This window comes from Phalacrocorax aristotelis, chromosome 4, assembly GCF_949628215.1.
Source record: "Phalacrocorax aristotelis chromosome 4, bGulAri2.1, whole genome shotgun sequence".
Taxonomy (NCBI): domain Eukaryota; kingdom Metazoa; phylum Chordata; class Aves; order Suliformes; family Phalacrocoracidae; genus Phalacrocorax; species Phalacrocorax aristotelis.
In genome coordinates, this window is record NC_134279.1 from 54945624 (window position 1) to 54965464 (window position 19841).

Here is a 19841-nt window from a genome sequence, read left to right on the forward strand (position 1 = left end):
AATCAGTCTCTTGTGTATTTCTAAGATATTTTAAAGTAAAATAACTTTTTTGCATTTTTAATAACTATTGAGGGGAAATGTTATAGTTAGTCCTAGCTGGTTGAGTAATATTTGAGGCAAGACCCTAAATCCCTTGAAGGTGACAGTCTAAGAAGAAGGGAAAACAAACAAAAAACCCCAAAGAAACAAATAAAAACCCAAACCAAAACAAACAAGAAAATTCCAAATTGTTCATAGGCTTGTTCCTGGTTAAAATTACTTCAGAAGTTTAGACTGAATAATACATAGACTTAGTGTGTATTCTGTCAGATCATTTAAGGAGCCTTTTACAGAAGAGGACACAATAGGAGTTGTAAAAGACCAAGTCATTTCAGAAAGTTCTACTGAGACAGAGACAGAGAAATTGAATCTTGTAACCCCGTACGCAACCTACTGCAATATGCCTTGGAAGGCAAAAATCAAAAATCTCTTATGGTTTTAGTTGATTTACACTAGCAAACAAACAAATAACCCCATAGCTCTAGTTTGAAGAGTGACAGAGTGATTATTTCTAGGGTTCATACACTAGCTAGAAAATACCTGAAAATGTTTTTGAAGCTTTGCTTACAGATATTATTCAAAAGGATTGCATCTTAGCTGTTGAGCTTTGTGCTACTAAAATGCATGTACCTAAAACCAGCACCCACACTTCCTGTTTAAAATGTTTAAATCTTGTTTAAGACATAATTAGCGCTGCTGTGAATGAGGTGGTTGCTATAGAGAGAAACTGTATTTAAAAAATCATTTGAATAAACTATCTGTACTTGGATTCCTCCCACGTGTATTTTTGCTGCAGAGGTACAATTATACAAGAAGTGTTAAAATGTATCATCCCTTGTAATAGAGAAAATGTTAACAATTAAGTTAATGATTATAAGTAGTAGCATAGATTAATTTATAGTTTGATATTTTTATTGGATGGTTGGTGCCTAATGGAAAGTATGACCTATACAGAATGCTCTTTGAACAAAGGCCCATTAAATTGATTGCCCATGAAAATGAAAGTGTTCCAATCTATATCCATTCACTTATGATGTTACTTACGACAATTATAAAATAATGTTGCGCTGTTAAATGAGCTCTTGTGTTTTTCTTAAGGAAAGCTAAAATTTGTTATAGATACTGGTAGACCATATGTTTAGATAAATAAAAATTTGAAGAATTGAATGTTAATTCATTTATTGGGGCAAGAAAAAAATACTAGTTTCTGGGCATTGTATATATATATAGTGCTGTATATAGATATATATAACCTACAGATAGCCCTTTGTCTGTAGACATGCAGAGAATAATAACATTTTAATAAACTTTGGAGGTATTTGAGAGAATTATTTTTTTATATTGCAGTAGCAAAAGTTTTTGGTTTTTTTATTCTTTTCTTGGTTCATAGTTAGCTTAGTTGATTGGTTGATTATTTTACAAAATGCTATTCTGAATTCCAAATTCTGATTTTTTTTTATTTTTACCAAAATGAAGGGGTTTTTCCTAAAAACACTTACCAAGAAGTTAATTTCTGTTGTTTGTTATTTGTAGCCAAGATGAAGAAGAACAGGATGGTTTCCCAGAAGTACAAACCTCCCCACCACCTTCACCATTTCTTTCTGCCATATTGGCAGCTTTCCAACCAGTGGCATACGACGATGAAGAGCAAGCGTGGCGCTGCCATGTCAATCAAATGCTGTCAGATACAGATGGATCTTGTGCTGTCTATACATTTCATGTCTTTTCAAGATTGTTTCAGGTCAGTGAATTGCCAGCACTTCTTTTATTTTCTGAAAGTCACCCAGGTTCAGTGCTAATTACAGAATTAATGTCTACCTCCTGGGTTTTCTGTGGGAAACATTAATGAATTTATCCGTGTGTCTTGTGATGAAAAAGGGTTTTTTTTCTGCAGATAAGTAATTGAAACACCAGGAGATCCACTACAGCTGGAAGTTTCAAATGCCCCTCTCTAGCTATGTTTACCTCATAGATCTGGTATCCAACACAAAATGCCTGTGGCTCTATTTTTCTGACTCCCTCCTCCCTGTATGTAGGGGATGGGTTTTTTACATTTTCAAAGTGGTACCACTTGGATGTACATAATTCTTTGCAACTTCTTCTGGGATAGGAGAAGCACAATTAATCCATTTTTGTTTACAGGCAACATGCCAACTGAGCTAAGAGCAGATTCAGTACTACAAACCAAGACCTTATGACTCCAACCCTTTCTTATATCTCCAATATTAATTTTGCCTGCTGTTTGATATATCATAATTAATTTCTCAGTGAAAGCCTCACTTTGTTTTACCATGTTAGCATGCATTTGATCCCATATGTATGGGCAGGTTTAGGGTTAGTACCATGAGTAGCTTACACATGAAGAATTCATACTCTATTCATGGAATAACTTGTTTGTGCATCTATACCCATTTTCCACTTTTATTTGAACTAGGTATTTTGCCACAGCACTGTGAAATTCCTGCTACTCGTTTTAGATTTTTGTCTTTCTGCTTCATCTAGACATCAGGGGTTTAGTTTCTCTGTATTATACTAAAGCTTAGCTGTAGTTCTTTTCACACATTCATTCATTTCCTAGAAGTGGTAAAAAGGAACTTCATATTCTTTTGTGTTCATCGAAGAGGGAGCTAGAAAGAAAGGTGAAAATTTCTGTGGCTTGACAGGATAGCCCTCAGTGAGCTGGAAAGGTGGATTCTCTGGGAAAAGGGGCAATAGCAATCAAGGGCTTGAGCCTGGGCAAAGAAGCTTTCCTGAGAGGTTGTTACTCTGGGTACAGAGGAGGGTCATGATTAAATGAGACCCTATAGGCCTTGTTGACTGGACCTTTCCATTTTGCCTTCTGGTTCCTAAACTGTGTTTAACTTTGCAGCTGTAAATATAATATTTGTATAGTTTTATTCTGCATATAACTTTCTAGGATTTATGAAATAATACATAGCAAAGTGCAGTGTTGGATTAGTCGAGGTCAACAGTCCACATACTATACATAGGACTGATTTTTTGAAGAAGGTAGAAACCCTGCAGGTGGCATTTTTGGACACAGATTGTACTACACAGGTCATATTCTGACTGTAAAACTCTGTGTATAATTTTCTGCAACACAGATGTTTGAAAATTAATCAAACTACTACCTATACTGCATAAAGACAAATAGTCACCCAGCTATACCAATGCTAAAGGCCTAGATGTGAAAGAGTAATTGTCTTTATAGATACAGGCTGGTTTTATGGATTGATTGGTCGATTTATTGCATTTTCTAGAGCTAGTTTTACATAAAAACTCAGAGCAAATTATGTGTTAGTTTGTAATTTAATGGCAAAAATATATGCCGTCATGATGGAAATCTGCCGTGAAATTCTTAATCTAAAAAGCCAGAGGAGGGGTGGTAAAATACAATGTAAAATAAATGTTTTTCTGATTTGATTTCTAGACCATTCAAAGAAAGTTTGTATCTATAACAAATGATTCAGTCAGCTTTCTTGGTGAAAGTCTACAGCGCATTGGAACAAAATTCAAAAGTTCTCTGGAAGTGATGATGATGTGTTCAGAATGTCCGACAGTCTTTGTGGATGCAGAAACGGTAAAAATCTCATAAACTTACATGTAGAAATACCTGTCTGCTTAAACATTTTTGTGTAACACACAAATGATGTTTTAACGTTTGGAAGATAGCAATGCCTGGGGAGGATTTTCAAAGGTTTGAATAAAATGCGTTAATTATATTTTTGCCTTTTAAAAGGTTGCTGTCTAACATCACTAATTGGAACAGCTGAATAATTTTGGGATGTAAAGGAAGAAGATACTTTTTATAACTGAAATCAGATAGGAATTAAAATGTTAGGTGGCCACTATGTATCATAAACATTTGAAAATACAAGTGAGAAGTGCATTTACTCCAAAAATAACCTCCAGCTGTAACAGTGAACAGTGGGGGAAGTTACTGATACTAGATACCACTTAAATTCCCTTGCTATTCTTTAACTTCCCTGCTTGTTCGTATTTATTCTATATTTTTTGCACAGAGAAGAAAAAGGATGACTACTTATCTAGCAGCAACTTTGCTGTTTTTAATTGTATTGTTTATGTATGTATTCAGTGATGCATGAGAAAAACAATATAGCTGCAAATATACAATGAAGGCATTGAATGGTTTGTTGCTACGCAAGTTGAAATCTTGGGTTATAATAAATATTAATGTGAGAAGTCAGCTCAGTGTTCAGCAGCAGTCAAAAACTATGCTAGAATAATTAAGAGTGAGCAAAACAGAAAACATCATTGAGCTAATGTACATATCCCTGATCTACCTACATCTGGAACTTTGGGGGAAGTTCTGGTCTTCTCTCTCAGAGAAAATAGAGTTGAACTGGAAAAGGTTCCAAGACAGATCACAAAGATTATTAAATATGTGGAATGGCTTCCATATAAGATATGACTATGCAGGCTAGGATTTTTCAGCCCTTTAGAAGAGAAATCTGTCCTTATATGTCTTGATTATCATGGAAAAGTGAGAGAAATTATTGTATTGTTGTCTTATTTGATGTTAAGGGTGATCAAATGAAGCTAGCAGTGACTTACAAAACATACAGAACCAAAGACAGGTGATCCTTCATGTGATACATAATCAAACTGTGAAACCCTGTCCTTTTTAAGTGTCTGTTCATGTTTTCAAAAAGCAACTAAAGAGATTCATGAAAGAAAATAGCCCTGGGTAGATTTTTGCATATGCAGAACAACATGTTGGCAGAGGCTAAGAAAGCATTCTGGAGCAAGTGGATCACCACGTGCTCGCGCTATTTTGCCCTTCCTTAAGCAACTGCTATTAGATGTTGTCACATGGGGGACTGAGACAGATGGATCTTTGGCCTTGACCCACTGTGACACTATTCTCCTGACCTGTGTTTTTTTTCCCCTTGGTGCTAAGGGGCAACTCTTCTCTTAAGCTCTCACTTTAGAATACAGGGAGTAAAAAAGTATGATACAGATAGTGCATTTCAAGGGAACCATGTGCAATGTTTTTTGTTTAACTTATGCCACTTGAAAAGCAGTAGAAATTAACTAAAAGAAATTTGTTTGGGATAAGAAGCCATGAGGAGAGTTACACTAGTGTCTAGCTACAACAGCATGTGTGTTTTAAAAAAATAAGTATATATATACAAATATGAAAAAGGAATCATAATGTATACGCACAAAAGTATACACATGTTAGTGTTGTTACATTGAAGAATGAATGTTATCTTGGATTAGCCATTCTTGCACATATCTTTGGTTTCGTGATGTCTACTCATGAGTGCAAGATTGGCCTTTGATTCAAGTTTGGCCTTTGATTCATTCTGAAAGTAGTTTTCAGCAGAAAGATGCGCCCTTACATCAAAGCACAGGTTCACAAGGCATTTGGGAGTGGGTCATGGCCTAGTGCTGATACAAGAAGATGCCTACTGACTTCTTTGCACTTCGGTGTAACTGCACATATTGAGCACAGAGTGGCATCGTGCCACAAAGCCATAACTTGCTTTTTGGTTGATGTGGACATAGAGGTTGGGAGTGGCGGTGTCTTAATATGGTGGTAGAATAATAATCTTGATGCGCTTGGAAAAACATATGAGTATTATTCCCACCCATGCCTGAGTAATATGGGATACTGTGACTCTCTGAGCCACAACTTTGTGATCACAGTCGTGCGCTTGCACTCTCAAGCTGGCCAAGAGGTACCAGGTAAGAGGAGAAAAGTACAGAGCTTTTAATGTGTGCAAGGGATGAGAGAGCGAGCATCGTATTAGAGGCATGGTTATTACAGGAAGTGGCAGGAGAAGGATTAATATGAAAAAACCTAAGTAAAACTACAGGGAGGAATGGTGTGGAGTAAAGCTGAGTTAGCATCCCCTGAGGGAAAAAGAGATTTTGAAACTATGTTGAAAAAGGCAAAATCATTAATGGTAGAAAATTCTTCAAATATCCAGCAGTTCCTGCTTTGACAGGTCCTGGTTCTTACAGACTGAAGCCTTTGGTGGTGGTATAGTTTGTGTATTGAGGAGGGCAAGTAACCCTCACTGGATACTCCTTAGGTTGCTACAGGAGCAATCCAGCAGTACCTTTCTTCCTGCCGCAGGCTATTCTATTTACACTAGCTGCGTGTATATCAAATATTATTATTCTTTTTGAAAGATCTAAAAATCCCATTGAAATCTTTCTTTCAGATGTTAACCAGGTACTGCCCTTCATATTTTGGAATCAGAACTGTTGTTCACTGATTTAACCGATACAGCTACATGTGGTAGTTTACTAACTCAAGAGGTGTCAGGAATTATCTGTACTCAACTAATTCTAATTTGACTGTTTTTCCAAATGTGGACTTGAAATTTCATATTATATAATTTAGACTTTAGACTATATGGATTATAGTCAGATGTTACATGGTAACGAGGTGATTGCTTTTATCTTCCAGCTAATGTCTTGTGGCCTCCTAGAAACATTGAAGTTCAGTGTTCTAGAGCTCCAAGAACACTTGGATACCTATAATGTCAAAAGAGAGGCAGCAGAACAGGTGAGTCTCTTATATTTCAAAACAAAAAATATTAGAACCTACTTATCAAGGAAATGTTGCAGGTTTTTGTCTCTCAACACTGGTACCTAAAAGCAACTGTGGGAAAATAATTCTAAATAAAATCCTCTTTCGTTTTGTTACTACTATTCTACGTGTATAATCTGAACCTGAGGTTTTTCTTATGTGTAATTCATTTTGTTGCACCTTTAGACTTCTTTTTGTTGACTGGCTCTCCACTGACTGTAATGGGGGCTTAAACAACTGTGTCATACAGAGACACGTAAATTACACCTAAACTTAGGTCTCTCATCCTGCAACTGGATCCCACTGACGCTGATGTTTGTTGGTTCTTTAGAATAATATAGTTTAGTTTTCAAGGTATATGTTTGCAGTTATATCCTTTTTGCAAAGAAACACAAAGTGTGAAAGTTGAAAATTTCTGTAGCAAGGGTCTGTATATTTGTTTTTGTGAATGTTTGTGTGAAGTTCAGGAAGGAAGATACTAACTGAAACAGGTGATTTCTATTTCGAGAGCCAAAAGAAAACATGGATCTACAATCAGTTTTGCAGGTACAGGGGGAGAGAGAATATATGGGGCTTTTGTTGTAGAAGAGAAAGCAGTTCCTAAGAAAAATAAACATGCATTTGAAGGAACTGTCTACTGATCTCAGCAGCCTGTGGGGCCATGACAATGGCTGTCTAGGCAAGTTTGAGTGATGCAAAACAGAACCAGAATTCAAGCCATGACATCTTGGCAGAGCTGTATTTTGCAGCACAAGTGGCTCTATGTTTCTATTAGGAAATGATGGCCTCTGCCTTGCAAAGATTGCTGACAGCTCAAGTGTTGAATAGAATAGACATCCACTTCTTTTGTGGAAAGGATCTCAAAAGAAATGCAGTTTCCTCAAAACCAATGCTGAAGTATGCCACACAGCACTGTTAATGTAGATAAACTATTTCTAGGATCCAAGCCAGCATTTCTGCTGAAGAGTTGCTGCATTTTTTATCCTGCTCTGTGGTAATAACAATTTATTTGTAAACTAACTCATGAGGTCTAATATAATGAGCTACATTTTGCCATTTGGGCTTAATCAGAAACGAAGTGCTCATCTAAGGACTGAGATTACCTTACTCCATGGAATATTTAATGTCTGACAATCTCCAATGTGTAATGCTGTCATCACTCCCGTGAGAAAATCATATATTTTATTCCTAATTTTAGAGCACAACACTGAAGCACAGAGAGGCTAACTGATTTGCCCCAGGGTCAGACAGATTTGAGGCAGGGTAGACACCGACTCGTGTGTGTGGCTGTGTGTGTCCAAACATCAAGGAATTCTCCTTGTATAAACTCCTCATTTCACCTACCCTTTTTCATAGCAATAAACAATGGTATTGTTTGTTTGATTTGTCAAAGTATGATGAGTTAAAGTTGTGTCCCTTTCAGATGGCTGTGAATTCACTTAATGTATTTTTAGCTAATTTTTTAGCACTGACACATATCATATCAACATAAGTCCATGCTGGATATTAAGAGCTTGTTTGTGTTTTATTTTACTTGACAAAGGAATATAGATATCAGTTTGATGGCCTCTGTCATTATATCATAGTGAAAGAGTGTTGGTCTTCTGTAGTGCAGCTGTCAAAAGGGTGTTCAGTAACATGTTTCTGTGGTCAGTCTGTCTCTGCCATGGGATTTGTGAGTGACTGGAGCAGGAAAAAGGTTCACAGGATGACAGAAATTGTTCTGAAATAACTGTGAGCATTTTGCCAGGGTTTCATTTTTATTTAATCATTTATAAACAGAAAGAAGCAGTACTGAGGAGGAAGAAATGCATAGCTTTGACCAGTCATTTCTGACTCTTGTTACTGTGTCACTTAGCTAATTTAGTCCATTATTTAAGTATTTAGTGAGTATGTTAATTTAGAAGTAGTGACTAGTTATCTCAAATAATTTATTTTTCTAAAACATTTTAAAAAGTATTTCTTGATTTCATGGTCCTCAATTTTTTTTTCAGTGTGTATTATATAGTATATGTAGACTAAGAATCTTCCAAAGCTACTTCTCGGGTATGTTTTACTGGTTTTCTTACACTGTCGTATGAAACAGAGTATAGGGGATGATTGAAAGAGACTTCCTCAAGTCAAATCTGAATTTCTGTTATTGCAGGCAATTGTACTATGTATCCTATTCAATCTGAAAGTACGAAGGCAAAACACATAATGAGCTTATTTCAGATCCTTGCTTTTTCATAGAAACATGCAGAAAAATGATCAAGCTAAGCTGCTTGGGCTACTGTATAATGAAGTAAATATAAATTAACAGATATTTAAATATATATAATTTGCGTGTTAATCTGGTATCCTCTAGAATCAACCACTGGAAAATTCTGTACATTAACCTCTTTAATGAAAAATTGTTTAAAGTTTACCCTAATAGATGATGTTTGTCACTGTCAGTGCTGTGTGTTGTGCTGGCATTCGTGTGAATCTAACAAATAAGAGGCTTGGGCTGCAGTTGCTTGAAACTCTTACCTATGCACTGCGATAAGAGAGAGAAAGGTACCTGTAGTATAGGGAATGGTTTGGGATGTCTGTTTTGGGGTTAATCTGGCAAACCAACCTGTGCTATGACCAAGACCAACCACAGACTTCCCTATATTACGCTTTCGGTAATGGTCTTCACCCTCTGTCTTTGTAGGAGATATATGGGGAAAACATAAATTGATGTAAAGCGAACATATAAAGAAGATGATTCTGTCACACAATCTACTGTTCCCAAAGAGAAAATTTAGATCTTTCTACCATGCTGAACCATTCTGTAAAAATTACACGACCATTACCAATCTGTAAAAATTTTTAGCAAATGAATTTTGCCACCTTTTGGGAGCTGCTGTTCTATTTCCTTGTAAGGAAACTGCTTTGACTTCATGTGTGTATTAGGGACAAAGATACTGAATCAGATAAATGTAATAGAAAATATAAGGTTATATGTATATTGTAACACTCTAGGCACACCCTTTATTCAGACTGGTTATAAGGTTTAAAAAAGATCTTAAAAAGGCAGCATGTGAAAATACTAGCTTCCCAGTTGCTGATACTGTTTGTTTCAGTGCAAATGTATTCCGCTGTTACCGATGGATGCTGTCAGATAAAAAGAAAAATGAGATTTGCTGTGTACGTTGGTATCCATGTCACTAATTGAAACCGACACCGCGGTGTTTAGAGAATTCCATTTCTCCTCTTGATAAGCACACAGGCCTAGTTAATTCACTAAGTAACCTTTATTAGATTGAGCGGATGGGAAATCACATTTTTCTTTTTCTTGCATCAGACAAAGGTTAGAAAAAGGTCACTAAGATTTCCTGTGAGACTCAAGATATCAAGAACACAGTATGCTAAATTATTCTTCCTTGGATGTATAGAGCCTGTTCTTCATTTCAGAAGATAATCTGCACTTTATCTCAACATGATGCATTCCCATTTCAGTAATACCCGAATTACCTCATGCTTGCAGTTGTTTGCACTGTACAGAAAAATATGCTGGGCACTCTGTCGATGAGATGATCAGATCGTATTGTCCAGTAAGAGCATACTTGATTCTGCAGATGCTTTATATTAACACTTTTAAATTTGCATGGTTGGTTAAAGCTAGAAGAGATTATCCACTGAAATTAATATACTTGTTGTCTGCTATAGGAACTGGGGTTAAATACAGCTCTGTATTCATGAGAGAGTGGAATCTGCATGTTTGCATTGCGTAATGTGAGAATACTTCATCTCCCTGGAGTTTGTATGAACTGGACGTGATGCTGAACTCCCACTGAAGAATTTATTTCTTTTTCTTTCCATCCAGTAAACCTGCAATTGCAGGAGGGATCTATGTTCTCTGTTTCTAAAGTAGTCCCAAGAAATATAACAGGCTTACTCTTACTCTCTAATTTGAATTAGTGCTATATTTTAAATGCTGAGAAATCATGTTGGTGTAAACCTTGTGCAGCAAGTAAAGAGAAAATATGATCTCATTTAATGAAAGGGCTTTTTTTGCCTCCACCCTCCCACGCATCTCACTGTAACAGTACCCAAATTCAGTCAGAGATTAGTATCTGCGCTAGAGTATACTACCCCCATCTTGGGTAACGAAGGCTACAGGACATGTACAATGGAAGGGACTCAAAAACTACAAAGTGATACATCAGAGTAGAAATCATTGGTGCAAACGACGCTGGTAAACAGTTTATTTCGTACCACAATTTCTTACGTAATCTGAGGACATGCAAGACTTGACGAAGTGTCATGCAATTTTAGCACAGTTTTCAATTGGCTCTGTTTCAGAAGATGTTTAATCTTGTTTATATTTATTTTGCAGTGGCTGGAAGATTGCAAAAGAACATTTGGTACTGATGACGGTATTCATGGCACTAACACAGATGCCCAGGTAGGTGCATGTCATTTGTGAATCTTTATTGCACAAAAAATCCAATATTTGCAGAGAGATTAGAAAAAGTATGAAGAGCTTTTTATTTCAGTTATCATACTGTCTTTTGGAAACTCAGATTCTTATGAAGTAGTCATCTAATAAAAAGGGCTCTTTTTATTAAAAGTTGGCAACCCGTCCTGGGTTCTAGACGTAATAACACTGAATAGATAAGCAGACTAGATACCATCTGTGTACCAGCAACCCTGCTTTTCTGCAGCTGTTTCTAGAAGAAAAAAGATTAGCTTTCTGCTTGTATGCTCAGATAAACTGTCCACCCAAAAACCTCTACTGAATTTAATATAATTAGTACTATATAAATACATACAACCTTTCTGGAGCCATTATTTGGGTGGGAAGAAACCAGGGGGTAAAGCAGCAGTATGGCAAAAATATCATTAAACACTTCTGTCAAAATATCTAATAATAATAATAGGTGAAGTAACCTATTAATATTAGTTCAATATTTTTTATGTATTTGCATGACAGTCATCCATAATTAATATTACTAATTGCTGTAGTAAGTGGTAGCTTTTTGCCAAGTAGACTAGGACTCTATGGTTTTTGGTTTTTTTTAAACCAATAGCTGCATAATATTGACACTGTAGATAAAAAAGCAAATCCAAGACCTTATCATCAGCAGGTACAAGGAATCTGCTATCTACAGTCCTGTAATAAGAACAGTGAAAAACGTAAGAAAGTAGAATTGCAGGTAGCAGACGAACTTACCTTTTCACAATGACATTTTGACAAAAATCCCAAATCCAAGCTGAAAAAGGAGGAATTTTATTCCTTTTCTTCAGTTGAACTCTATTCATTAATGCATTTGGTCATGTTTCTGCTGCTGAAAATGCAGCGTTCAGCAAGAGAAACATCTACTGTGTGCTAGTAGAAGAAGAATGGACTATTCTTTTATACAGGTTTCATTTGCTCTCTCATACATGTGTATATATATATCTGTATATTTTTAATTTAATCACAAAGTGCGCCCAAATTTTTATAGAGTAGTGAAACATGTTGATAATATACTGTTGATTTTATATTGCATCGAAGTTGCACATTTTAAAAAAATATTTCACGTGGATAAACATAGTAGTACAGCAAAATAATTTGCTATCATTTGCAAGGATTTTTGCTTTGCCTATGAACACAAAGTTTAGTGTATTTTACACTTGGTTTGCATCTTCGTACACTGACTGGTACATGTTTAGAGTATCAGCATTTACTATTATAATACAGTAAATGTTCCATATATTAACAAAATGGACTGATATACATACATGCTGCTTTTTTTTTTTTAAGAATGGTGTTTATATACACCAAGAAACTGTTCTAACATTTAACTGTTAGAACGTAACCATTCTTACCATGAAGGTAAATGTTACTGTTCCCACTGTATAGCTAGGGAAACTAAGAAGAGGAGGAAAAGCCACATGCAGGCTTTCATTTAGCTTGCACAGATACAGGATTCCAAGTGAGGCAATATTGTCTGTTCTTCCCCATTTCTGCAGGGTTTGAAGATAGCCTCTGAAAAGGAGTTATGTGACGATTCACATTTATTATTTGTGGGGCCTGTTTTGATTTTTATTTTCAATCCTAGCCTGCAAGGCATGCTGGCAATTCTTTCTTTATGTGCTCCTTGCACTTGCAGGTTCAATTAAAATCATTTTAATGTATAGTATCCATTGAGGAAGCAGAATCCTGTTATACTGCTTCATAAATACCCAAAATTTACAGAAGTCCTAAATTTATTCCCAGAAGCTTGTAGTGCCTTGAAGGAGATAAAAATGTTACCAAGTGTAAGATGATGGTTTCAAAAGTCCTTGTATATGCATCATGGGGCTGATAAGTCTATCCAGTCAAGCAGTTAATGCTAAAACATGTAAGTGTTATCTTGCTCAGGAAAACAGAGCTGCTTCATTCAACAGATATTTTTCATTCACTAACTCAAATAAGATTTTCTTACTAATCTTTAGCACTGTGGTCAATACAGCTAAGGAATAGTGAGATGAATTCTGTTCTGGCTTGTGCATTGCCAGCAGACTCACAAGTAAATCTAATTATTGGATTTTTGCTATTAGTACTTACACACAAGCCTGAAAGAATGCATCTGGACTCTGGCTATACTCTTTGACAGGACTGGCAGGTAGAAAAAATAAGATTATTTCTCAAGTGAGCAAATCTATGAAAGGCACTGATGCAGTACAAAGCCATTTTTAAATGAAAACCTCTCTTCAATTTTTAGAATAGCTATCAAGGTGTGATTTTGGGGAGAGGGATTATTTATGGCTTTCAGTAATGATGAGACTTGGCTCAAAGAACACTGGAACTTAATGACTAAAAATACTAAATAATCAACCCTGTTATTCCTCAAAGTCTGATTCTCTGTGCTTCATTAAAGTGAGTCAAGTGAGTCATTGAATTCTTGTCAACTTTGGCGGTTCAAGATCTTATCTCTTTACAGTGTTTTCTGTATCAGAAGTTTTTGCTTATGTAATAATTGTGCTATGTATGTAATAGTACAGAGTACAGAACAGAAACATGAAATGTTTAGTCTGTTGAGCACGTAGTGTATAACTTATACCCACTGTGTATAACTACGTGCTTAGTAAAGCTCAGCTGCTTCTGCCTGTTGCAATCAGACATCAGTTGCATCTTCATATGGTTACTCTGACCCCTGTACTTAAAAGCCGTCAATACCCTTAGCGCTGTACAAAGCACAGAAGTCAAGTTCCTGTCCCTAGTCTGACAAATATCGTTTCTGCCAATTTCTCTCCCTGCCCCTTTCCCAAACGTTTTTCTGGAATAGCTTATAAAAACCAAGTCCAATTAAATGACAGAAAACTCACAATGAGGTGTTGAGAATTGAGTTCAGCAAAACCAAGAATTTTCCAAACTGATTCAGAATCCAAATTAACATTACCTCTCAAATTTTAAAAGGCATTAGTTTTGCTTGAGCTATAGTGGGACAGAACAATAAGGTGCATTCTACAGAGATGTTTGGACCTAAGTGTCCTTTGTTTTGATTTCCTTACGTTTGCATACCTTTAAGACTACACAATGTATAAAGACCAGACAGGGTTGTAAGTGAAGTATGTTACTCATTATGTGGGACAACAAAGCCAATGCTACGTATCGTTAGTTACAGCAGCAAGTAATTTCACTTCAAATTCAGTCTGTTAAATTGTTTTCCACTTAGGGTATATTTGGAGCCTGTTACTTGCATTTCTTCCTCCATTTTACCTGGGACATCTTTTACCCTAATTAAAATTATTTCCTATACTAATTCTTGATCTTTTTTCTTTCTTTGTATTTTTGTGACCTGCTCATCTTCTTGCTTAGCAAATGGAAATTCTAGCAGTAAGTGACAGTTCTTGATTTATCAAATGCTTAACCATGCCAGTCACCAAACTGGTCTCCATCTGTCTCGTCCATTTGTGACATAGCAATGTGTTGTCATAGACTATTACAAAAATGCTGTGTGCTTCAATTTTGCATCATCTAACCCATTGAACTGTTGGTCCTTTGTAGATAAGAGGATCCTGTAGTTAGTAGAACATTATAGATTATTCCATTAGCACTAGCTTTTATGTCTCTATGTAAAGCAGTATTAACGCTGTCTGCACTTTGACTAGTGTTTTAGACGCATAAAAATGGAAGCAAGACAGTGCATAAGTTAATGCTGCTGTTCCACTTCCTTAAGAATATATCATGTGGTATTTTCTAAAATAGAATCAGAGCTACCTGTTATAAAGGAAACATTATTCTGGCCTCCAGGAACAGAATTATTATCCTCTTATTCCATCAGGCAGTTGTAAGCTAAGGGACAGGTTCTATACTGTGCTTACATATTTATATTAATGCTTATGAAAGATTCCATACTCATAGACCACAACTGCTTCTTTTAGATATTAGAACTTGAATTTAAAACAGTAAAATATCAACAAGCGATCTATGAAACGTGTCTTGGAATATAACATTTCAAAATGCTTTTTGAATCACTTCACATCCCACCTCCCACCCCACCCCCGCTTCTTGGAAATGTAAATTCTTATTAAAAAATAAACTTTAAACCTATGTGAGAGAGGCTACCTGTAAACCTAGAACTGAATGACGTTTTTTTATCTGCTTTGCATTAGCTTCCTGCTACGTTCGCTTGTAAATCTTTTTGTCATTTTCTACAGTAACCAAATAACTACTTTTAATTTTGCACATCCTATACTGAAGAAGTTGTCATTTATTGTCTCTTGTATTGGATAGTAGATGTCTTGCACTTCCTGAATGTAATAATGTTGTTTACATTCTACTGTAGGAGCTGGAGTTGTGTCGGAGGCTATACAAGTTGCATTTCCAGTTGCTGCTTCTGTTCCAAGCATATTGCAAACTTATCAGCCAAGTAAAAACAATCAAAAAAGAAGCAGAGGTAATGAAAACAATGCCATTTAGCTACTAATTGTTGACATTTTAAAGCCAAACCATTTTAAATACATTTTGATAACATTTTCATCAGTGGGACATCTTTTTAGAAACTGAAGGAGGGTACCAGCTGTTTTATAGCCAATTAATAAAAGATTTAAGTAGAGCTTGCAAGAATTTTCTGAGATGTTCAATTATCTGTGTTGATTTTTGTACAGCTTGAAAGCTCTTAAATAGACAGGAACACAGGGAGTCCAGTGATGAGGATTTTAAATATTTCAGTAGCACTTCTGGTGTATTCTAATCAAGCTACAATCAAGGCACATCAACTCCAATCAACAGAATTCTGTCATGAAGCCCCTTTCCATCACCCCAGTGTTTTCTATTGCAAACACCATCACTTGCTACCAGCTGATTTATAGAACTGTATCTCTTCAGCCACCATTAAATTACTCTGCAACCTCAGTCCCCATCCTAAGCGCAGTCAGTAATGTGTTCTAGACATCTCAGGCCTGATTTTAAGTTGTACTAACTTTACAGGTAAAATGTGTCCTTCAGCTGTGCATGTGGTACATACATGATGTTAACTGAGTTAATCTGAATGTATTATGCTGTTAATAATGTCATCTTAAAGATCCCCCTTGGGTCTGTAATGCGATAAATAGAGGTAGCAAGAAAAAATATAGGCCTGGTCTTGCTTGATATAGTAGGGAGGAAAATGAAAAAGCGGGGAGTACAAGTCTTTGGGTTTTGAGTAGCTTAGGAAAAAGTGATGCATGTTCCTCACTTAGATTTCCAGATTTTTGAAGAGGCTGCAAATAAAGTGAGTTCATTTCTGTCTGGAAAACGTTGTGGAAGGCCAGCATCACACCAGTCCCACTTCTTGCCTAAGTTAGTCAGATGTAGAATCATATTCTGAGCAATGTCCTTGTCTTTCACTCAGCTAAAGCCGAAGATACTATTATATACCCTAGCTGCACTACAGTTATTCTGCTGGGTTACCCATCTTCCAGATTTTTTCTTCATATTTAAGTTGCCCTTGTAATAATACAATTGCTGCTGTACTTTCCAACGTGTTTAGTTCTTCATGTCAGGAGGAAGAATATATGTCAGATCTGCTGAAAGATAATTTGGCTGAAAATATATTTAAACTAGAAAAGGTAACTCTTCTATTTGTTTTAGGTCATAAACATGTCTGAAGAACTCGCTCTTCTGGAGAGCTGTCTGAAAGAGGCTGAGGCTGCATCTGACAGTTGTATCGAAGAAATTGAAATTGCAGAGGCTTCCCAAGCTAGCACAGAAACGGCTATTCACTCTCTCATTGAAACCCTGAGAAACAAGGAGTTTGTGTCAGCTGTAGCACAGGTCAAGGCTTTCAGGTAAGTGCTCAAGGATTGCTTTCAGACCTGAGTTTGCTAATGGGCTTTTTTAATTTAAAGATGAGGATAGGCACTACTCCAGGGTTTTTTCAGCTCTTGCTGCATGTCCTTATTCAAAAGGACGAGCACTGTTGCTTCATTACGGCTTCTTCGTACGCATTTTGCAATTTAAAAAAAAACAATTCTAGTAGTACTTGTTCTTTAGAATTTATCTCTAAGAAGAAGATACTGTTAACTATCAGGACTCTATGGAAGAAACATTTCTTTTGCATTTTCCTGTGTCTTCTGTTCAAATGTCTGTTTAAGGAACAAGAATATTTAAAGTTTGGGGGGGGTTTCTAATGTTTAAATCCAAATTGTGTGTTTACAGATCTATTTGGCCCCACGACATCTTTGGCAGTTCTGAAGATGACCCAGTTCAAACGTTGCTGCACATATACTTTCGTCATCAGACACTTGGTCAAACTGGTAGCTTTGCAGTAGTAGGCTCCAACCAAGATATGTCTGAAGCCAGCTCAAAACTGATGGAACTTAATCTAGAAATTCGAGAGTCTTTACGCATGGTGCAATCCTATCAGCTTCTAGGGCGAATCAGACCAGGAATAAATCTTGTGAGCACTGGATTCTGAACAGCTGTCATTTAGAAAAGACTGATGATGGAGATGCCTCAGACTATTATTGAGCACCTTTCATTAAAAAAGAAAAAAAAGGAAGAAAATAAAACCTCCAGCAATCCTGACAACCGACACAGTTTCATCATAGCAAGAAATTGTTTCATCAAAAGTAAAAATCTGGAAATTGAAGTGAACATCTTTCTTGACTGTTCTTTCTACACAATAGCTGTGCGGCAGTAGTATTTTTTTATTAAATATATGTATAGAAACTACCCGAAAGGAAAAGGGCTTAAATGTAATGCATACATATGCATTATTTTCCGATGTAACAGAACTATAAAGGGTGTTTGCAGTAACAGCCTCTAAAGGTTGAATCAATATCGCAGGTGGGATGAGGCTAAAATCAAGGCTGGTTTGTTTTGGCTGAAGACCTGCAAGGCTTCCTGGCTTTCCAGCAGTAGTAGATATAATCATCAACTAATACCTAATGAGACACTTTGCAATGTCATGGAGAATGTGCGATCAAACAGGAGTTAGAATGACTTACGACTGCAAAAACCATTGACTTCTCAATGTTTTGTTTGCTTTTGTTGTCTGTAACAAGGAAATTACGTGTGCAAGTTAGAATGTATGGCTATGTGACAGTTTTTTTGAAGGTATGTATGATTGTTAAATAAGGTCTCAGAGCATGCTTAAAAGAGCTGCAAGATTATTTTTGAAGAGATTTTATTTTATTAGATCTAATCCTCATAGTGTGTAAATGTTAGGACATTTAATAATATTTTAAACTGGGATTTCCCAGTGTTTCTAAAAGAAATAATATATGTTAACTTTATTGGAATGCTGCTCAGTTCTCTGATCAGTGCTTATGTTACAAATATTGATAACAACTAACCAAAAAGTAGCTGCCTGCAGAGACTTTAAAATGTATATTAAAGATATATGCTGCCCATCAGCAATTCTCATTAGAAGTTAACTTATTTTATTCTGTATATATTCTAGAAACTGTATAGTGCAAAACCAGTATTTTTCTTGTAAATTTGTGCAATGCACTGTTAAGACAATAGGTGTATAAAGCTTATGAGGGGAAAGGGGGGGGGGTTCTTCCTATCTGTAGTCACATACATTACTTGCAGTCTGCGTAGTCTGCAGGCTTCAAAGAGTTCGAATGCATGTACATGCATCTTCATGACTCAACTTAAGCCTAAGGAATTGGGACTATATACAAAAAAAAGACTGACTACCAAAACATGCAAACAGGCAATATACTCATAGTTCAGTGTCAAAGTCTGTAGCATAAAACAAACTGGATTCTGTTGAAAACAATAACATTTTGTAAAAAAAAAAAAGAAAAAAAAACACAAAAGAATGTAGTCCCATGATTCCTGTGATTTGAAAGGAACACCCAGTATTTTTATATACATCTCTTACCCACTGTGATTTTTTTAATGGGCTCTAATTCCAGAGTTTAGAATGTAGAATTGAGATTCTTAGCGCCGCCTTTTTGTGGGAATTGAACCCCACTAGAAATGTAATTATGCTGAAATGCATTAATTGAAGGCACTGTGCACGCTGTTGGACTGCTGACAGTAGTTATGTTATCCTAACAAGCTCTGTAACTGGTCAAGGCACATCCATAATCACTGTATTTTTTTCCCTGTCCCTGATAAAATTGAATTATTTTGATGGTTTTGTGGTACTGTAGATGGTGTTCTTAATTATTTAATAAGTATTTACAGGGAAAATAGATTTACGTAGTGGTGCATTACACTTTTATTTACATCATCTTTTACCAGCTTTTTTTGTAAAAATAAAAGACATTGTATCCATCATTTTGTGTATTTACAAGCTAGAGTTTAGCTGAAGTATTTAAACAGACTGAACTCTGACAATAGAGGCCTGGGGCCCTGAAATCATGGTTTCTTCCTTTTATGTCCTGTCAATGCAACAGGATTTTCCTAGGCATCTTCTGAAGCTGTAAAAGGATTTGTCATGCAACTCGAACCTGAATTTATATATGTAATTCCATATGTAATACCTCTTCCTCCATTTACAATGACTAGTGGAAACTGGGACCTGCCCTACAGAGCAGAATCATGCTCCACAGCCAGCGTTGGTATTTCTTTAACTTCATGAAAGAACTATTTCCAAACTCCCACTGTGCCACTTGTTCTGGTTTTAGAGAGGCCTCTCCTTTGCCACTAGCAAGTCTCTTCACCAAGAAAGCATTACACCAGACTGAGTGTCTTTTTGCTGGTTGCTTCTATATCTGCTTCTCCAAAATTACCCACTCTCAACTACTGCCTAAGTTGTCATACCTGCATTACCTGCTGCCAGGTATGTGCCAAACCTATGGTAAAGCTGCCTGAAAACAA

At 36.2% G+C, this 19841-nt stretch overlaps 1 protein-coding gene across 13 annotated transcripts in view; it reads left to right on the forward strand.

Annotated features, from left to right (window-relative positions):
- The window catches only part of FRYL (FRY like transcription coactivator), a 172822-nt gene extending 153526 nt beyond the window's left edge, over positions 1-19296 (forward strand). For 9 of the 13 annotated variants that reach the window (XM_075091496.1, XM_075091497.1, XM_075091494.1 and 6 more), the window contains 8 exons: positions 1573-1780; positions 3470-3619; positions 6482-6580; positions 10950-11018; positions 14400-14417; positions 15370-15480; positions 16656-16852; positions 17223-19296. In XM_075091496.1, coding sequence (XP_074947597.1) covers positions 1573-1780; positions 3470-3619; positions 6482-6580; positions 10950-11018; positions 14400-14417; positions 15370-15480; positions 16656-16852; positions 17223-17481 — 1111 coding nt within the window. In that variant the 3' untranslated portion in view covers positions 17482-19296. The remainder of the gene's footprint in view (positions 1-1572; positions 1781-3469; positions 3620-6481; positions 6581-10949; positions 11019-14399; positions 14418-15369; positions 15481-16655; positions 16853-17222) is intronic. The other 4 variants (XM_075091490.1, XM_075091491.1, XM_075091493.1 and 1 more) reach the window with 2 other exon arrangements.
- The last annotated feature ends 545 nt before the right edge of the window (positions 19297-19841 follow it).